The sequence below is a fragment of the Botryllus schlosseri genome, chromosome 12 (assembly GCF_051294905.1).
Source record: "Botryllus schlosseri isolate E-star chromosome 12, Bs_hap1, whole genome shotgun sequence".
Lineage (NCBI taxonomy): Eukaryota > Metazoa > Chordata > Ascidiacea > Stolidobranchia > Styelidae > Botryllus > Botryllus schlosseri.
Window position 1 is genome coordinate 12682565 of NC_137247.1, and position 16052 is coordinate 12698616.

General features: G+C 44.0%; 1 protein-coding gene and 1 long non-coding RNA gene across 7 annotated transcripts; both read left to right on the plus strand.

Annotated features, from left to right (window-relative positions):
- Positions 1-1567: 1567 nt before the first annotated feature.
- On the plus strand, positions 1568-15824 carry LOC145451964 (uncharacterized). Of its 6 annotated transcripts, none has more exons than XM_080330180.1 (9): positions 1568-1789; positions 2925-3011; positions 8789-8911; positions 8975-9063; positions 9444-9540; positions 9606-9679; positions 10985-11230; positions 11804-11984; positions 12936-15824. In XM_080330180.1, the coding sequence occupies exons 2-9, from the start codon at positions 2952-2954 to the stop codon at positions 13881-13883; spliced, it is 1818 nt and encodes a 605-aa protein (XP_080186306.1). In that variant the 5' UTR covers positions 1568-1789; positions 2925-2951; the 3' UTR covers positions 13884-15824. The 6 variants fall into 6 exon arrangements, with proteins under 6 accessions (XP_080186306.1, XP_080186304.1, XP_080186309.1 ...); XM_080330178.1 differs by having other exon boundaries at positions 1568-1775; XM_080330179.1 differs by lacking the exon at positions 1568-1789 and adding an exon at positions 1801-2111.
- LOC145451990 (uncharacterized) lies at positions 9686-10764 on the plus strand. Its single transcript, XR_013919158.1, has 2 exons — positions 9686-10570; positions 10610-10764. It is a non-coding gene; the product is annotated as an uncharacterized LOC145451990 (long non-coding RNA).
- Positions 15825-16052: the final 228 nt, after the last annotated feature.

Sequence of the window (16052 nt, forward strand, 5' to 3'; positions counted from 1 at the left end):
TGAAAATTAAATGTTGATCCGTGAAAACAGCCCCGAAATTCCTCAGGCTATTATTCTGATTGGAGGATTAATCTACTTTGGGGTTACCATATTTCTGTGACACAAATTCCGGACACTCTTTAGCGCCCACTAGTGGATTTCAAAAGGAGTTATGACGTCACACCTGCAAAGCTTTGCTCATAGGCCAGAGGTGGTCACGGTCCGGTTCAGGAGTATGTGGCTGTGTGTTGTGTAACCTGGACCGAAAGCACATGTTTTCAGCCCCCTCCCGCCCAAATAAACAATGATTTTGAGCCCACACTATACGGTAATCGATGCAACTTCTGAAGGGGGGGGGGTGCTTGCTATATGAATCTGGTTTATATATGCACCTGTTCGATAAATTATTTGAATGAATTCTGTCAATAATATTGGTCGTTTCATATATTACTATATAGATGCTACTCTCCGCCCACATGATCAGAGTTAGCGGTATAGTGCTGGTGGAGCATGATGAGTTCGAAAATACTGGAAGCGTAATTGCACATCGTTAAGTTATGTTCATGTCCTACCGATAAGCTTGTTAATCAGCCTTATGCCGGTGCGCACCACGGAGCTTTATAAACACCCCACATCCAGTAGTTTCCAACCTTTTTTGGTCGCGACTCCATCTCCAATTTGAAAAAGTTCCGTGGCCCAGATCAAGATTTTACGAGGTGATTACTAAAAGAAGTCAGCACCTTTGCCCAGACTTACTCACGGGCTATTTTGGAAGCTGATTAGATTCAGCATTTTCGCAAACCCCAGAATATAGGCAAACGACGACCCCCCTCCCCCCCCCCCGTTTCGAACCACTATCTTTGAATAAAGCATTTAAACGGTTTTAACGATCTCTAGAAATATACCGTTCTCCTATAATTGCGATTACAATTAGGCTTATTCCAGTAAATGAAGGTCGTTTTTGTTTATATTTTATGGCAGTTTTTGCGAGGGTGGTAGTCTCCTTATTAAAATCAATAAATGTGATGGTAAATCGCGCGCAGCGCGAAGAAAAATATCATACATCAGCATAAATATTCCCAAACAATATTGTTTTTATGCTGATTTACTAAAAAAATTATGAGCCTACGTCAAAATTCCGGACATTCCTCCCGGACGCTAGTTTGGACAGTGAAATTCCGGACATGTCCGGGAAATTCCGGACGTATGGCAACCCTAATCTACTTCTACTTGTCAAACTGAAAATAGCGAAAAGTAAGTAAGAAGATCACAAAATATTACGTAGTAGAGGTTGCGGGAAATTATATCTACTTGGGTAAGTAAACAAATAGCGGAAAACTACTTGATTACCTTAAAAAAGTAGAAGTAATTCGTTACTGACCACCACTGCTTATCCATTCCGTCGTCGCTAGTCCAGCAGTGCACTGTTCCCCTCGCTTACAAAAGGCTTGCAGAGCGCCTCTGACGTAGAATAGTGAAAAGCTTTTTTCTCCCAACTGACTTGTCTCGTTTTAGCCCAATCAAATCCCAGACGGATGTACGTCACTCCAGCAGTTGACGCAAGGGCGCCACCTATATGTAACTAATGGGAAATTGCGTGGCGAAAACACATTGAGAGAAATCGAATGAGGCAGAGCTTTCTTATCAATAGCCTGCGAGACTGGATTCGAGCTCCGGCATTTTTTCCTGCGAGTGGATAGTGGAAAAACGCTGATAGCAAGAGCGCAATTACGAAGGAAGAAGTTCTTCCTGAGCAAGACACGATCATCAGCAATAGAAAAAGGGGAAAGAAAAAGGTTAGTGAAATCAGGTGAACAAAAGTGTTTTCGTTTGCGAAATGTATGATTTCAAATACCATGTTGTAAGAGTTGCACGATGTTTAATTACTGAACGATCATGCAGCATCAGCAAAGCACGCGTCGTAGATCAGATTTGTACATAACGCAAGTATGATGCATAGCATGCGTGATGGTCAATAATAAATATTTGCTGATGGTTCACAAGCAACCAATATCTGATCACTGGAACGACTGACATTTCCATGTATGATTTTAAATTGACCATTGCTGCAATAATTTGGGAAGCAATGTGGGGCTTTGGACGTTGACCTAGAGATGTTATGGCAAGACCAGGTATGCTTGCAGGGCTGATCATGTTAACATTTGAATTTGAAGTAGGCCTATCTATATTGGTGGATATAATATTCAGTTACTCGATAATGATCGGTGTAGATATTCTTGAGTCAATATCATATTTACGAAATGAACACCGGGCCAAGATTATGCTGTTTGAATTAGGGTATACATATAAGCCTACCATCTTCAATCAATTGGAAAGTAGCCTACTGTAATGATGAACAACGCCCCTTTCCGCATTGTGAAAGGCTAATGTTTCTTGTATTGCTCTTCATCATCATAAAGTTGTAATTTGTCCCAAAAAGTACATCCTACAAGACCTAAGCGAATTGTATGCAATATTGCAGTTTGGTCTAGATCCAAGTTTTGATTGTATGATAAAATTTTCAGCAAGAAACGTTTCCCTCCAAAATAACATGAAAAATAGCACAAGCTCTTGGAAATCTAACACGTAACTGTCATGAATTCGTGGTATTTTGATTCGATTGATGTTTTTGTGGTCTTATAGCTGCCGGTGTCCACACCTCAAAATAGAAATGAAAACAAGTTTGATCAAATAGAGAATTGCGTTACGAAAATATCAGTTTATTCCGGGCCCTTGTAAACTAAATTGCTATTGTTCCCAACGATCGCAGAATAGCAAAACGGTACGTTTGTTTCCACGTATCGATTAATAATAATGCTTGCGACGAAGTTGAAATGTTTTCTGTCTCCTTAACATGCTTTTTACGAGGGTTCTGTACGCTGACCCATGAGAATGTATTACCGTCATCCGTGCTTTCCGTTGAACCAACTTCATCAAATTTTGAGGTGTGGCCGCCCGCTAGAAGATAAGCAATGTTTTCAAAAAAGATTGGTTCCCCCGAAGAGTACGTGGAAATTGCAGAGGGATTTAATGTAAGTCAAACATGAGGCTCATCGAAAACAGTTCGCAGATCATTGCACTGCTGCATTTGCATGGGTAATTGACGGCTGTGGCAGTATCCGCCCGATGTAGGCTATAGATGGTAAGCAGCATTCTGAAGTTGCTGAAATTTTCCCACAGAATGAACTAAATGACACATCTCACCACACTTTCTAAATCGCCGATACAAGGACACACATTGGCTGCTTCTTAATCGATGCTATTTGAAACACACATTACACATCTTAGCCGATGGGCTATAATATTGGCTGTATATACACTACAAAAAAAAATTAGACAATTTGGTCTCAAAATTAGACAAATTTGGTCTCAAATTTAAGAAATGAGGTTGATTTGGTCTCATTTTACCACCCACTCACCATAAATGCTATTTTCGACTCAGACAACCATATATATATTGATCTGAATGGTATACGTGAGTAGTAAGTGGCATGTACCTTGATAACTATATCTAGTGAATACCTTGTAAACTTAGTACAGGATCATCTCAACACTGCAATTTCTGGTCTCTCTCATCCTTCCCCTCCTCCGCTCAGACCCCTAACATTGAAAAGGATGCCCCCAAGGCACTGCTACCATTTTCGATCAATTTCTGGCTTACTTTTGAGACATAAAGTACTTGGTAAGACTAATTTGTCTTTAAGACTTTTTCTGCTAAAAAATCGATTTGAGACATTGAGACCAAACTTGTCTAATTTTTTTTTGTAGTGTATAGCTCGAAGCTAAAACCCGTCCACGAACTCCGGACCGTCAAAAATCCAGTTTCTATATGCGCAAATGAATTTATTGAATTCACGGGACTGTGATGGAAATATACATATTGAAACTGATATTATACGAGAAAAACAAATTGTTTTTAACATAAATACCCGCTTGAACCTTTCTCTATAGGAAATGATCATGAATTCTAGGAAAAAGGTAATGCAGAGGCGTCCAGGTCCGCTAATCTAATTGACGAACCTACGGGGCTCGTTCACTTTCGGACCAAAAATCAATTTTCTCCATAAGGATGTAGTAGAATTGGTCCTCAAGTGAACGAGCCCCGTCCCGGTCCGTATTGGGGCGCGTGTAGTCGCGTTTGTCGCGGGCGGACAGGGGTATCGGCGGTTGTTTTTGTTGTATTTCTGCGTATTCGGGTCGGATTCCGTCGCATATTTTGTTTGTGATTTTTTGCCGAGAACATATTAAAAAATTAATAAAAATGTTCGTGGTATCAGAGGATTTACTCAGATATCTACACCATCGAATGTTTACATTCGATATAGAAGCACTGTTGGAGCTCAAAAACTACCCATGCTTTCCAAATGAAAACCTGATTTTCAGTGCTGACATAAATGTATCACCGGCCCATCTGCATCCAGAGGCCTGCCCTTCTCTTTTCAAAGCCTGAATCTGATCCTTGTTGAAAAAACCTTCCTATCCTCCTCCATCTGTTCCTTGTTATCCGAGCTTACATCCAAGTTCCAAAACGATCATAAATTGTGCAATTCCGCTATTAATCACATTCGGGTATCTTGTATGGTTTTCATTGTGTATTTGTATCGTCAAAATGCTACAATTAATTTCACAATGATTTCGCATTACCAGCGATTTCAACCGCGCGCGCAATTTCTTCGTCTTTCTCCCTGAATTTCTTTGCACTGTATTCCGTGGCACACAAGACCTAAACAGGTGATAAGGGCCACTCTATAAACTTTTAATCATAATAATAACGCGCAATTTCTTCATCTTTCTCCTGACACCGGCCTTGTAGCTGCAAATTGTAAGATGGGTGACTTTATATCGTATTGGGTGGTCTATCCTGTTACAGTATGTATGCGGCAAGTTTCTATTGGCCATATTGAATCTTACTAGCTCCATCTCCTGCTTCAACAGGATACAATTCTCACAAGAAGCCTTTAGGTTGAGATTCTAAATATATCGCCATATGTAGGCCTACAATTCGTTGATGCAGCCCAGAAATGCATTTTGCTGTGGTAGTCCGGGGTGATCTGAAATAAAAACGACCAGCAGACAACGAAAATACATAAATTCACCTTGGTTTCTATGTCCAATATACCAGTTGCGGGCGTAATCCCATAAATATCACTGCCAATATGAACGAAAACTACAGCCTCACACATAGGTTCAGGCTGTTTTTGTGGTCTTTTGAGACCAAAATGGATGCCGCAACGTAACAGTGGCATGACGCAACAATGACCTCGCACTTCTTGCCCTTCTACATTCTTTGGGCGCAACCATTCCGTATACTTTTTCGCTCTTCATTTTCGCCTTTGGTGGGAGGGATTCGAGCCCCGGCGCGGCGTGGCGGCGAGGCAAGCACAGTGCTTATACCCATTAGGCCACGACGCCCTCGAGAGCGGGAGACGATACGCGGCAATTCGAGTTCGCACGCTCGCGTCATCCGCTGGAGGTCTCTCGCATAATCCCGCGGTTCCCGCCGTCCGCGAGCGGGCTCGTAGTTTGGGGCCGGGCGAACACAATGGCACGGGCACTCAAAAATGAACAGAGTAACAATTTTAAAGATTCTAATCGTGTAGTGATACATGATTTCTTAGCGTACTGAAATTAGACGATCCTGTCGAAGTTACATTATGGCATCCACTGTTGGGGGGCTGCCAGTAAAACTGCACTCAAGCCACTGCAGAAACTACAGCATAAAGTGCTCCGAATCATAGCTAGGGCCCCAAAGGGGCCTGGCTGCTCATCCAATAAGTCGCTGCTGAAGAGATTCGGCGTCCTAAACATAGAAGATATGCGGAAACTAGAAATCGCCAAGTTTATGTATCAGTTTCACTGCGGTCGTTGCCCCGAATATCTCAGTGACTTCTTTACCTCTGAATCAAAAGCGCACAAGTACAACACACGCGCGTCCACGTCGTCCAAATATCATATGATCGACCGAAAAGATCATCGCTCCATCAAATATGCCGGACCTGATGTGTGGAACAGTATCCCGCCGGCCATCCGACAGTCGACGAGCATGTCCACATTCAAGTCGAAATACAAGCAATTACTACTAAATAAATACAGTCCATCCTCAAGATTACCGGACCACGACTGACCTATCGATCTCGCTTCCCATGACATGCCGCCCTATTTCTTGTCGCTTTCTTTTTCTATACTGTATTCTTTACTTTCATTCAGTGTGCATGCCTCCTCTTTACTACGCCTAGGCCAAGGTGGGTGTCCGATTCCATTGACAAATCCAAGTCGCTTCGACATCTTCCTGTCTATTCATTGTATCGCATTTTTTGTGGTGTATTGAACTGATAAAATTGCTAATAAACCAATGATGATGTCGCTAAGAGTTAATTTATAGTTTCGAAGTAATTTCCCAACGCGTTGCGGCATACGAAGCGGGGTGCGTCATTGTATATGAGATATCTGTGAAGTCGTGGTCGAGCCGCGGCAACAGTGACAATGGATGCGCAATAGGACTGTTGAAAAATAACCTTTATTTCTGAATCTTGCTGGTTACGTGATTAAATCGATAAAACGACGTACACCAGATTCGAATTCATTCTAACCAATATTCGCGGATTTAGTACAGCATGAAAATTTTGAATTCCAAGCATTTTGAATTCCAAGCCGTAGAAGTGGAGTGATTTCAATTTTTCTTTGATAAATCTTTGATAATTCCGGGATTATCCTTGATCGGTGGATCACCCCAGAATTATCATCAAAAATGCGCAATTAAACGGGTACGCTCGAAAAATATACCTGTCCTGTCGCAATTACATTTAATCCGATGCGAAACTGACATTTTATTCGCTGTGGCCACTCTACATGTGTAATTTGTATACATTTCAACTTTCCACGCCGTTCTCATTGATAATCGAACACTCGACACGACTCGAAGCCCAATACACATTGTCGTCTACTTATGACCCGTCGTTTCTAAAAGCTTATCGCTCTTTCAATTTAGAGTCCCAATTTCCAGCGCGGCGCTCGACGCTCAGGCTATCGCTCTCCCCCGTGGCGAGCGAGGGCCGATCAAAATGGGCTTTTGCCGCGTTGTAGTACTGGTTGGCGACGTGGCAGAACCGGGCTGCGGTCATCGCCTGAACAGGTCTGAACTGCCCCTCAGACGATCGCGGGTCAGATGGGGCTGCGGGTCTTGCTAGCTCCGCGAAACGCGGCTTTAGGAAGTAGAAGTGTTAATTTTGCACAGCTCGATCGAGCCGCCCCGCCGTCGAAAACCGGTCGTTTACGCAGCCGTCTCGCGCGGATCCGGAACTTGCGCGCCGGTCAACGCGCGAACACGTTCCGCCCCGCGAACCGATTCGGATCGGTCGGCCACTTCCGGGGTCGGCGCCACGGCCCGGGTCACGACGAACACTAGCACAGAAAGCCGTGCCCCGACCGGCGTCGGCCGTCGCCGAGAGCTTCATCGTTTCGTTCGCGTCTGCTCGTTCGGCAGTCGTTGGTTATATACGTACACTACAAAAAAAAATTAGACAATTTGGTCTCAAAATTAGACAAATTTGGTCTCAAATTTAAGAAATGAGGTTGATTTGGTCTCATTTTACCACCCACTCACCATAAATGCTATTTTCGACTCAGACAACCATATATATATTGATCTGAATGGTATACGTGAGTAGTAAGTGGCATGTACCTTGATAACTATATCTAGTGAATACCTTGTAAACTTAGTACAGGATCATCTCAACACTGCAATTTCTGGTCTCTCTCATCCTTCCCCTCCTCCGCTCAGACCCCTAACATTGAAAAGGATGCCCCCAAGGCACTGCTACCATTTTCGATCAATTTCTGGCTTACTTTTGAGACATAAAGTACTTGGTAAGACTAATTTGTCTTTAAGACTTTTTCTGCTAAAAAATCGATTTGAGACATTGAGACCAAACTTGTCTAATTTTTTTTTGTAGTGTATACTTATGTCGACAAAAATATATTTGTTGGAATTCATCTGTAAATAAACATCAAGTACATTCCGTAACTGAATACTGTCATCACGAACTGAGGCAGGTATGTTGCGCAGACACAATGAAAGATGCGCTCTTTTCAATGTGAGGCTGGATTGTAGACGCAAAAGAAAGCAAAGCTGCCTCTGTGAAATTGAAACGAGAGGTCAACAACTGTGCCGTCCTCGTCAGTAGACAACTACGTCATGCCTTGTGTAGGCTACATTGTACACTTACACACTATGTACATTTATGTTGTACAAGAAAGCAAACCTACCCATGAACGTGAAATAAAAGGTTTCATACTGTAACATTCCTAACCAGTACATTGTGATAATTCTTTAATCCTTTGCTTCGGTATTTTGTGTAGGCCTACCTTCTGAGATGCTTACACTGTGTCACATGGGTCCATGCTACGAAAAGTTTCGTCACCTAACACATGATTTCCGTCTCATTCATATTCAAGAAATGATTCTAAGAGTTTGTCTCGACAAAATACAGTCATGGTATTGGTGCAGAGAGCAATTGAGAAATCGATCTCAGTTTCACCGCTGAAAATATAGCCATAATAATAGCCATTGGTATTTAATTTTCGTCTCCGAGACCCCTGGAGAATAGCCTACTTATGCAACCCGTAGGCTGGGAACCCCCGCGCTATAGTGACTGTCCCGGTTTGCGGTGGATGGCCTTGGGGTACATCGCTCTGCAATATACTGGAGAGTTACAGAACCGACCATTAAAATCACCCTTGGAAGATCGTTAATGGGAAGTGAAAATTATAACTACGTTTGTAATACAATGAACATTCTTTATTATTGAAGGGGCAGAGCAGTATGAGTTCAGATGCGTCAAACGACTTCTTCTGGCAAGAAATGCAGAGCAACGACAGCGGGTCTGAATTGCAAATTCAAAGAATAACGCTGGAAGGACTAGTTGGAACGACAGTAAGTTCTAGTGTTGCTGTTATCCTTCCCGTGCCATATTCCGATTAATTTGCGTTTTGCCAGGACCAAGAACAGACGATAGGCCTTCAAGCCGAGGACACATCGTCGCCCAGCGGATTAGTATCTACAAATTCAAATAATATCACTGACAGGTTGGTGTGTATTTTCACTATTCCGACCATAAAATAACCAACACAAACCTAATGAAATACTCCACGGTCATAATATGTCATGAGCTGTTGCATAATGCAGATAAAATCTATTAACACCAGTGATTCCCAAAGTGGGCGCCAGCTGAAAAAAGTCTCGGAAGCACTGTGTAGCACAGTTCGAGCGTAGCGTAGTTGGGCCACGGCTATAACAACGTGGGCGAGAACCCCTATAGTATGATCTTGCAAAAAATTGATAAATAAATTAATTTTATAATGTGCACAGCCGCATATTCCGAGATTTGTGCTGCATGTGTCCATTGCCGACGACGGTGTCGTGCAATAATCTCAATTTTTTAACTTGATATTACTTTGTATTGCAGTCCGAGCAGTACTTCACAGGCTGTCTTGCCAATCGGCGTCATCAACCCGGACGCTATCATACCGCAAACTCGTAGTTACACATGCAGAATTTGTCAAGTACGCGCTTCACCGTTGGGTTTTCTATCGCGCCACGGCTAACGCTCGCTTCGTATCATTGTCAGGTTACATTTCCTAACAAAAGTGCAGTAACCGTCCATTCGAGAATACACACCAATCATGAAGGAAAGCCGTATAGGTATGTTTCTCCTGTCCTTGTTGGTATGTTATGTTTCTATTTTGTTTGATTTCATGAATCGCAAGTATATCATCAACAAGTTCATTGGTGGTGTTGAAGCCTAGCCTCCAAGCTCGTAGGCTAAAATCAAATAGTCAACCAAACAGTCTAAATCTCTGTTCTGAATATGATAGTATTCGGTCAGCTCCCAACAGTAAGAATCTGCTGCCCCAGGCATATCCCAAAAGTAGAAACGTTGCTACTCGAGCGGAACAGAAGTAGTGTAGTAAATGTTTACTTGATTGCAAGTAGAAGTAGGTGATTTCCGAAAAAGGTCAAGTAGGAGTAGAAAATGAGAGATCTGAAAATTCCTAAAGTCATTCCGTCGGCCGAAAATATTCCGGGTTCATTTCAATATGAAAATACTATTCAATTTTGTACCAATTGAAGGAAGCTCTGCACCTCCAAGAAGCTCTCCAAGTCCTTCATGTAAAAAAGTAGATTTGGTCGATGGTTCGCGTACTTACTCTCTTCAGCCAGTTTAGAGTGGCTATGTTCGAAATTACGAACATCATCAACGTAATACCGCAGAGGGATCGATATTCGAAAACGTATTCGGTCACCCCGATACATGGAATATTTCACTCGCGAAACGGATGAAGACATATCCCACACAGCCTTCCACTACTCAACACCGATACGTAAAAAGTCCTTGGTTTTGCCTCAAAACTGAAGTACAGAAGTGGGGGCACACTAAAAACGTATTCACTTGAACCAGTAGCGGAAGGAGGCCAAACCGGGGTTGTAAGTCACAAGTCGAGTCATTTTCAATTCACCGTCAAGTCTGAGTCACAGTCAGATAGTTGAGACTCGAGTCCGAGTCATAGCGTTGTGACTCGAGTCCGATTCCAGGTCCGTATGTTCAGCGTTGTGACTCGAGTCCGATTCCAGGTCAGTATGTTCAGTTTTCAGTTCAACCTACTTTTTTCAACTCCGCTCGAGTGATATAGAATGGCTTCCATTCATAATAAAGTCATTTTCCTCAGTCTTAACAGTTTCTGGCCCTATTTTCCAAGTATCAGGACTGATAGGCTCGAGTCGTGTCATGGTTTGAGTCATTATAACCCCAGGGCCAAACCGATTTGAGCACTCCGAAAACAGTAGAAGTACTTCGGTACTGACCGCCTCTGAAATGGGCTGCGTTCTACGTACATTCATCTTGCTGCTGAGGGAGGCGATTACAAGTATCACTGTATCCCATGAGGTTATGCCGCGGTTTGCGGTTGGCAAATTCACGATTCGAATTCATGTCATTCTACATTTCAGATGTTCGTTTTGCCACAAGGGCTTCTCCACCAACTTTTACCTGAAACAGCACGAGCGCATCCACAACGGCCAGAAGCCGTACAAGTGTCCGATGTGCGAGCAGTCGTTCAAGCAGCTGTCCCACGTGCAGCAGCACGTGCGCACGCACACCGGTGTTCGTCCTTACAAGTGTCACTGGCCGGGGTGCGGCAAGGCGTTCCTGCAGCAGTCGCACTTGAAGAGTCATATCGCGCGGCACTCGCCAAAGTATGGGTTCTAATACCTTAAAAAAATGCATAGCTTACAATGGAATCATAACCAGGCATGGGCCGATTACTACATCAATGTGATCGATTGCGGTTACGATTTCACTTTTTTTGCTTCCTTGCTACGCAATGATAAACGCAGTGTCATTTACAGTCTGACGTTTCGTCTGTCAATAACTTGATACAACGCAACATTCCTTGTTCACAAATGTTCAGTATATGTCATGGTCCTCGCAAAAAGTAAAATGTGGAGTAATCTTCCTTCTAGAAATGAATTAATTAGATATATGTAAAGCAAACGATTAGGATTTCTTTGTATGGTTTTTGAACACAATTGACTATGGTAACCTGAAAATGTTGTAATCGACATAATTGATCTCAATTACCCGATGTCAGATATTTTATGCGATTTAATCAGTTATACCACCCTCTTTGAGATTATGTCGAAATTTATGGAACGTAGTCAATTCATGTTGAGAATTTGTTTTTCATTGGCGTGATGTGATTATCCAAAATTACAAAAATACCGATACTGTCACTTTGTTATGACCTCACAATACTCGTCTCGTTTCAGGCAGAACAACGGAGTCAGGCCGTACAAGTGTCACTGGCCGGATTGCGGCAAGTCTTTCGCGCAAATCTCCAATCTCAAGTCGCACATCGCGAGGCACACGCCCAAGCCGAAGACGCCGAAGAATGCAGCGGGCGCCGCTCCGTCGGTCACAGTGGTGACAGAGCAGCGGCCAGTCGGCATGGTGAGAGAGCTTTCGGTTTTCAAATCGAAAAAGTCAAATCGGCTGCTGTCTCCGTATCGGGATTTGAGCGAGGAGTTTAAGACTTGAGCAATGTTTTTCCTTTATCTGGTTTGAATCAGAGCTGTGGAGTTTTGACGATAACTTGAATTGACTCGAGTCATTTTTCTATGCTGAAATGACTCGACTTGGACTCGAGTCATTGCGCATGACTCTGAACAAGTCATATGACTCGAGACTCCTACGGTCAAGACCGACATTTCATTGTAATTCCAAAAAATGGTGAAGGAACCACACCATTGGTATTTCGTCTATTGGTACTGGTACTTGAAAATGCGACTAGAAACTGCTAAAAGTTGAGGAAAATTATTATATTATCAATGCAAACCAATCGATATCACCAAACAGTAATTAAAAGTGGGTTTAACGAGACTTCAACTGGAAACTGATCAATCAACACAATGACTTGGACTCGAGTCATAATCCCATGACTCGGACTTGACCCTCTGCTCGCTGACTTGGACTCGGACAAGACTCGGTGTTGAATTGAAAATCACTCGAGTCAAAACTATAAAAGTGAGATTAACCATGCTGAAAAGTGTAGTTGCCTATTCTGAAGTTATTATTTATTTTACATTGATGAACCTTCACACACTTAATTTCTTTCTGCAAGCACATTTTTTTATATTTCTGCAAGCCATATCTGTTGTGATAATAATGATAACTAAAAATCAAGAGTCGACAGCAATGGAGTACTTGACTATTTCCCAGCCCAGACCGTGTGCTTTCTACAATTTTGTCGAGCAAAAAATAGCGTGGTTCAACATGATTCTAGCGGTTTCGTAAGCTGTCGCTAGCACAAGTCTGCGACTGATCCTAATCTACTAGTTATTAGAACCAATCGCTCAAGTACTTATTACTTCTGTACTGAACACCTCTGCTGAATATTTTCAGGTCCAAGAGAAGCAGGAAGTCCCGGAACTGACGGAAGGCGCCTCACTCATGTCGCCTGACGTGATCGGCCAGGCTGCGGCTGCCGCCAACATCGTCCCGTCCCAGGTCCAGCTCGGCGCCGACTACGAGAGCATCTGCCCCTTCCTATGCCCCGGATGCTCCAAGCTGTATGTGCGCGAGGCCACCTTCAAGAAGCACCTTGAAGAGTGCAAGACCAAGCTGCAGATGTCGATTTCGGCCACGGCGGCGGCATTAGGTATCGAGCCGCCCCCGTTACCATCCCCAACCGGGCAGGTCACGACTTACGTCCACAGTGACGGTAATGCTCTGGCTATCGAAATGGGCGTGGCGGAAGACCAGGGACATGGGGGCGAGCCCGCGAAAAAGTCCCGGAAGATATCGAAGCAGTCCGCCATGGTTGAAGCCAGCCGTCAGCGGCAGCTTCTGGAAATAGTGGAGATGCCCATGGACGTGATACGGGCCGACTCGACCGCCCACCTGTCCGACTCTGCCCTGGCGCAGGACGGCGGTGTGGTCAAGCAGGAGATGGTCAACATGACGCTGGACGGCGGCTCGTCGGGCGGCGTCATGTTTCGCTTGCCGCAACACATTTTGAATGCGGTCGGCGTCACTGAGGACGCTGTGTCCGGGGTGGACAGCGGCTTTTCGTACAGCCCCGTCACGACGCACATGCTGGACGGAGGTTTTCTGTCCGGGCGACATCACATGACGGTGTCGTCGGCGGGCGGGTCCGACAACTCATCCATGGCGTCGGTGTCGTCGGCCCAGAGCCTGATGATATCTGGGGCCAGCGTGGACGAGACTGACAACGGGCGGATGGTGACCGCCAAGACGGAGAATGACAGGGACGGGCATTCTACCATCAACCCGTCGGCGCTACGGTGGCAGTGGGACCAGCCCGCTCAGCCGCGGATGAATTTTCCGTGACCGGACTGGATTATGTTCGGGGTTAATTTTGATTTTGGGGTCCATCGCCTGGTTTAGCGCGCCTATCACGGAATCGCGACCGAAACTGTGTGGTTGGACACTTCTGGTGTCGAGCTTGTCGTTTTTTTACCAGGGCGGGGCAAAATGATTTGAGTACTCCTCTATCTGCTGAGAGTTTTATCAACATTGAAAATGATAGTTGCGATACTTTATTTTCGACGATAAAACGTTGTAACCTCGCGATTTGCCGTATCACAGCATACGGAAAGTGTAGTACAAAGCAGTGCGCGTGTTAACGGAAATGACTATATTCTGAATTTATGATCAACCCGCGTCTTTGACGTAGAACCGGCTTTTGTTTATCTTTGCAGCCGCATAAAAGGTACAAATTTCAGCTTTCCGCATTGCTCACACTCAACTCCAAGCTGAATCCAATCACTATGATATTCGATTTCTTTCAGCCCCAATCATTACGAACCTGGACCTGTGCAACGCGCGTGTATGGTATCCGCTTAGCGATTTTGACTCGCTCGATTTTTACCGGGGACTGATACGGAACGCTTGCTATTGGCGGTCCTGTCAGTCTGACCCGTGTCATTAGGGGACCGGACGCCCGCTTGTTCTTTGAGTTGCCATACGGCTCAGTACTTTCGCATAGCCCGAGCTTTTTATATTTTTACTTTCGTCAATCGTAACAATTTGTTTGTCGTGCCTGTATTTTAACTACCTGTCTTGTTTGTTTTTTGGATATTGAGAATAGCAATTGCTGCTGGGGGGGGGGGATATTTTTGAGTTGTCGCAACGCGGATGGATTAACGTAGCGTGCCTGGAATCGGTCTCTTCGATCAAAATATGGTCGCGTTATTCTTGCCAAAGTACCGTTACCATGTCTCGGTTGATTGAAATTCAAGTTCTGAAGTTATTATTTTGTCGACGCTTTCGTATTTGCGCACTTAAAATCGAAAAACGAGATTTTTGCACTGGTAACAACGCGCAGTAGGGTTACTAGTCTGGCGAAACCCGCTTTCCAGCTTTACACACGCTATCTATCATGGTTCTGATCAGTATAATATTCTGATATTTTACTTTATTTTTCAAGTGTTGTTGATGCGTCACACCCGGACAATACCGATCAGCGCGATACGCCATGGAAATGAATTCATTTGTTTTGTATATTACTGCGCGAGCAATACCTATTACTTATAACCTGCGGTCATATTCCGTCGTCACTCAGCTACGCCCGACTATAGAAAATATAGCCAAGGAATAAAGGACAAAAGCCTTTTCTCTGTGCGCAGTCTCGGATTGATTGCCGGCAGATTTTCCACGTACCGCTATGTTGCGGTGGTTTAAAAGTCTGAAAATGTTGTGCTGTCTCTACCGGTGCTGGTGCACTTGCGGAAAATGTGTCGTGTCGATGGTAGTCGATGTTACAACTGCATACACCGGTACATATCGAGTCGCGATTACGTGTTATCGTTGCGTACAGCCTGTTTTACATTGTCATGATTCGAGCGTGTGCGCATTGATCATCCGTGGTATTTTTTGCTGCTGACTGCGTGTAGTGGGCAACCTGGTTTTACGCAAGCATTTGGCGATCGATGTGCTTGCCTCGTTGCGGTGTGAATCAGCCTTGAACTGTCGCTGTTCCTGTGTTGGAATCGGTGCGTGTATTCTTTCTCCAAACTGCCATTCTACTTTTTGAGTATTGCTTTCGCATTGTAAACCGCGCTTGGAAAGTATCTCGTCTCGCGACTCGAACTAGTTTTGTGCGGCATCCTGCGATCGCTTTTTGTTTGTTACCTCTCTCGCTTACTGGATAATGTTACTATTTTTGCTTCGACTGATGTCAGCTCTAACACCTTTTTGGACCATTCTAACAAAAATCATTTTTTAATAATATCTCACCAAATATGAATAATAAATGTGAAAAGGCCGTGATAGCGCTTCTGGGCGTGTATGTATTTTGGACCGTGTGTTCTTGTAGGGTTGTAAACACTTTCATTTGACCAGGAAGGAAGGTAAAAATATATTTGTTGTTTGATCGATTCTACAGTCAATCGCCCATTACCGGCGGAATGCGTGGATTTAATCGTCCGCGCGTCCTCCGAAAGTTAGCTCAGTTCTTATCTAATGGGTTTTCCAATAGTGCAATGTTCACGCCCCGAT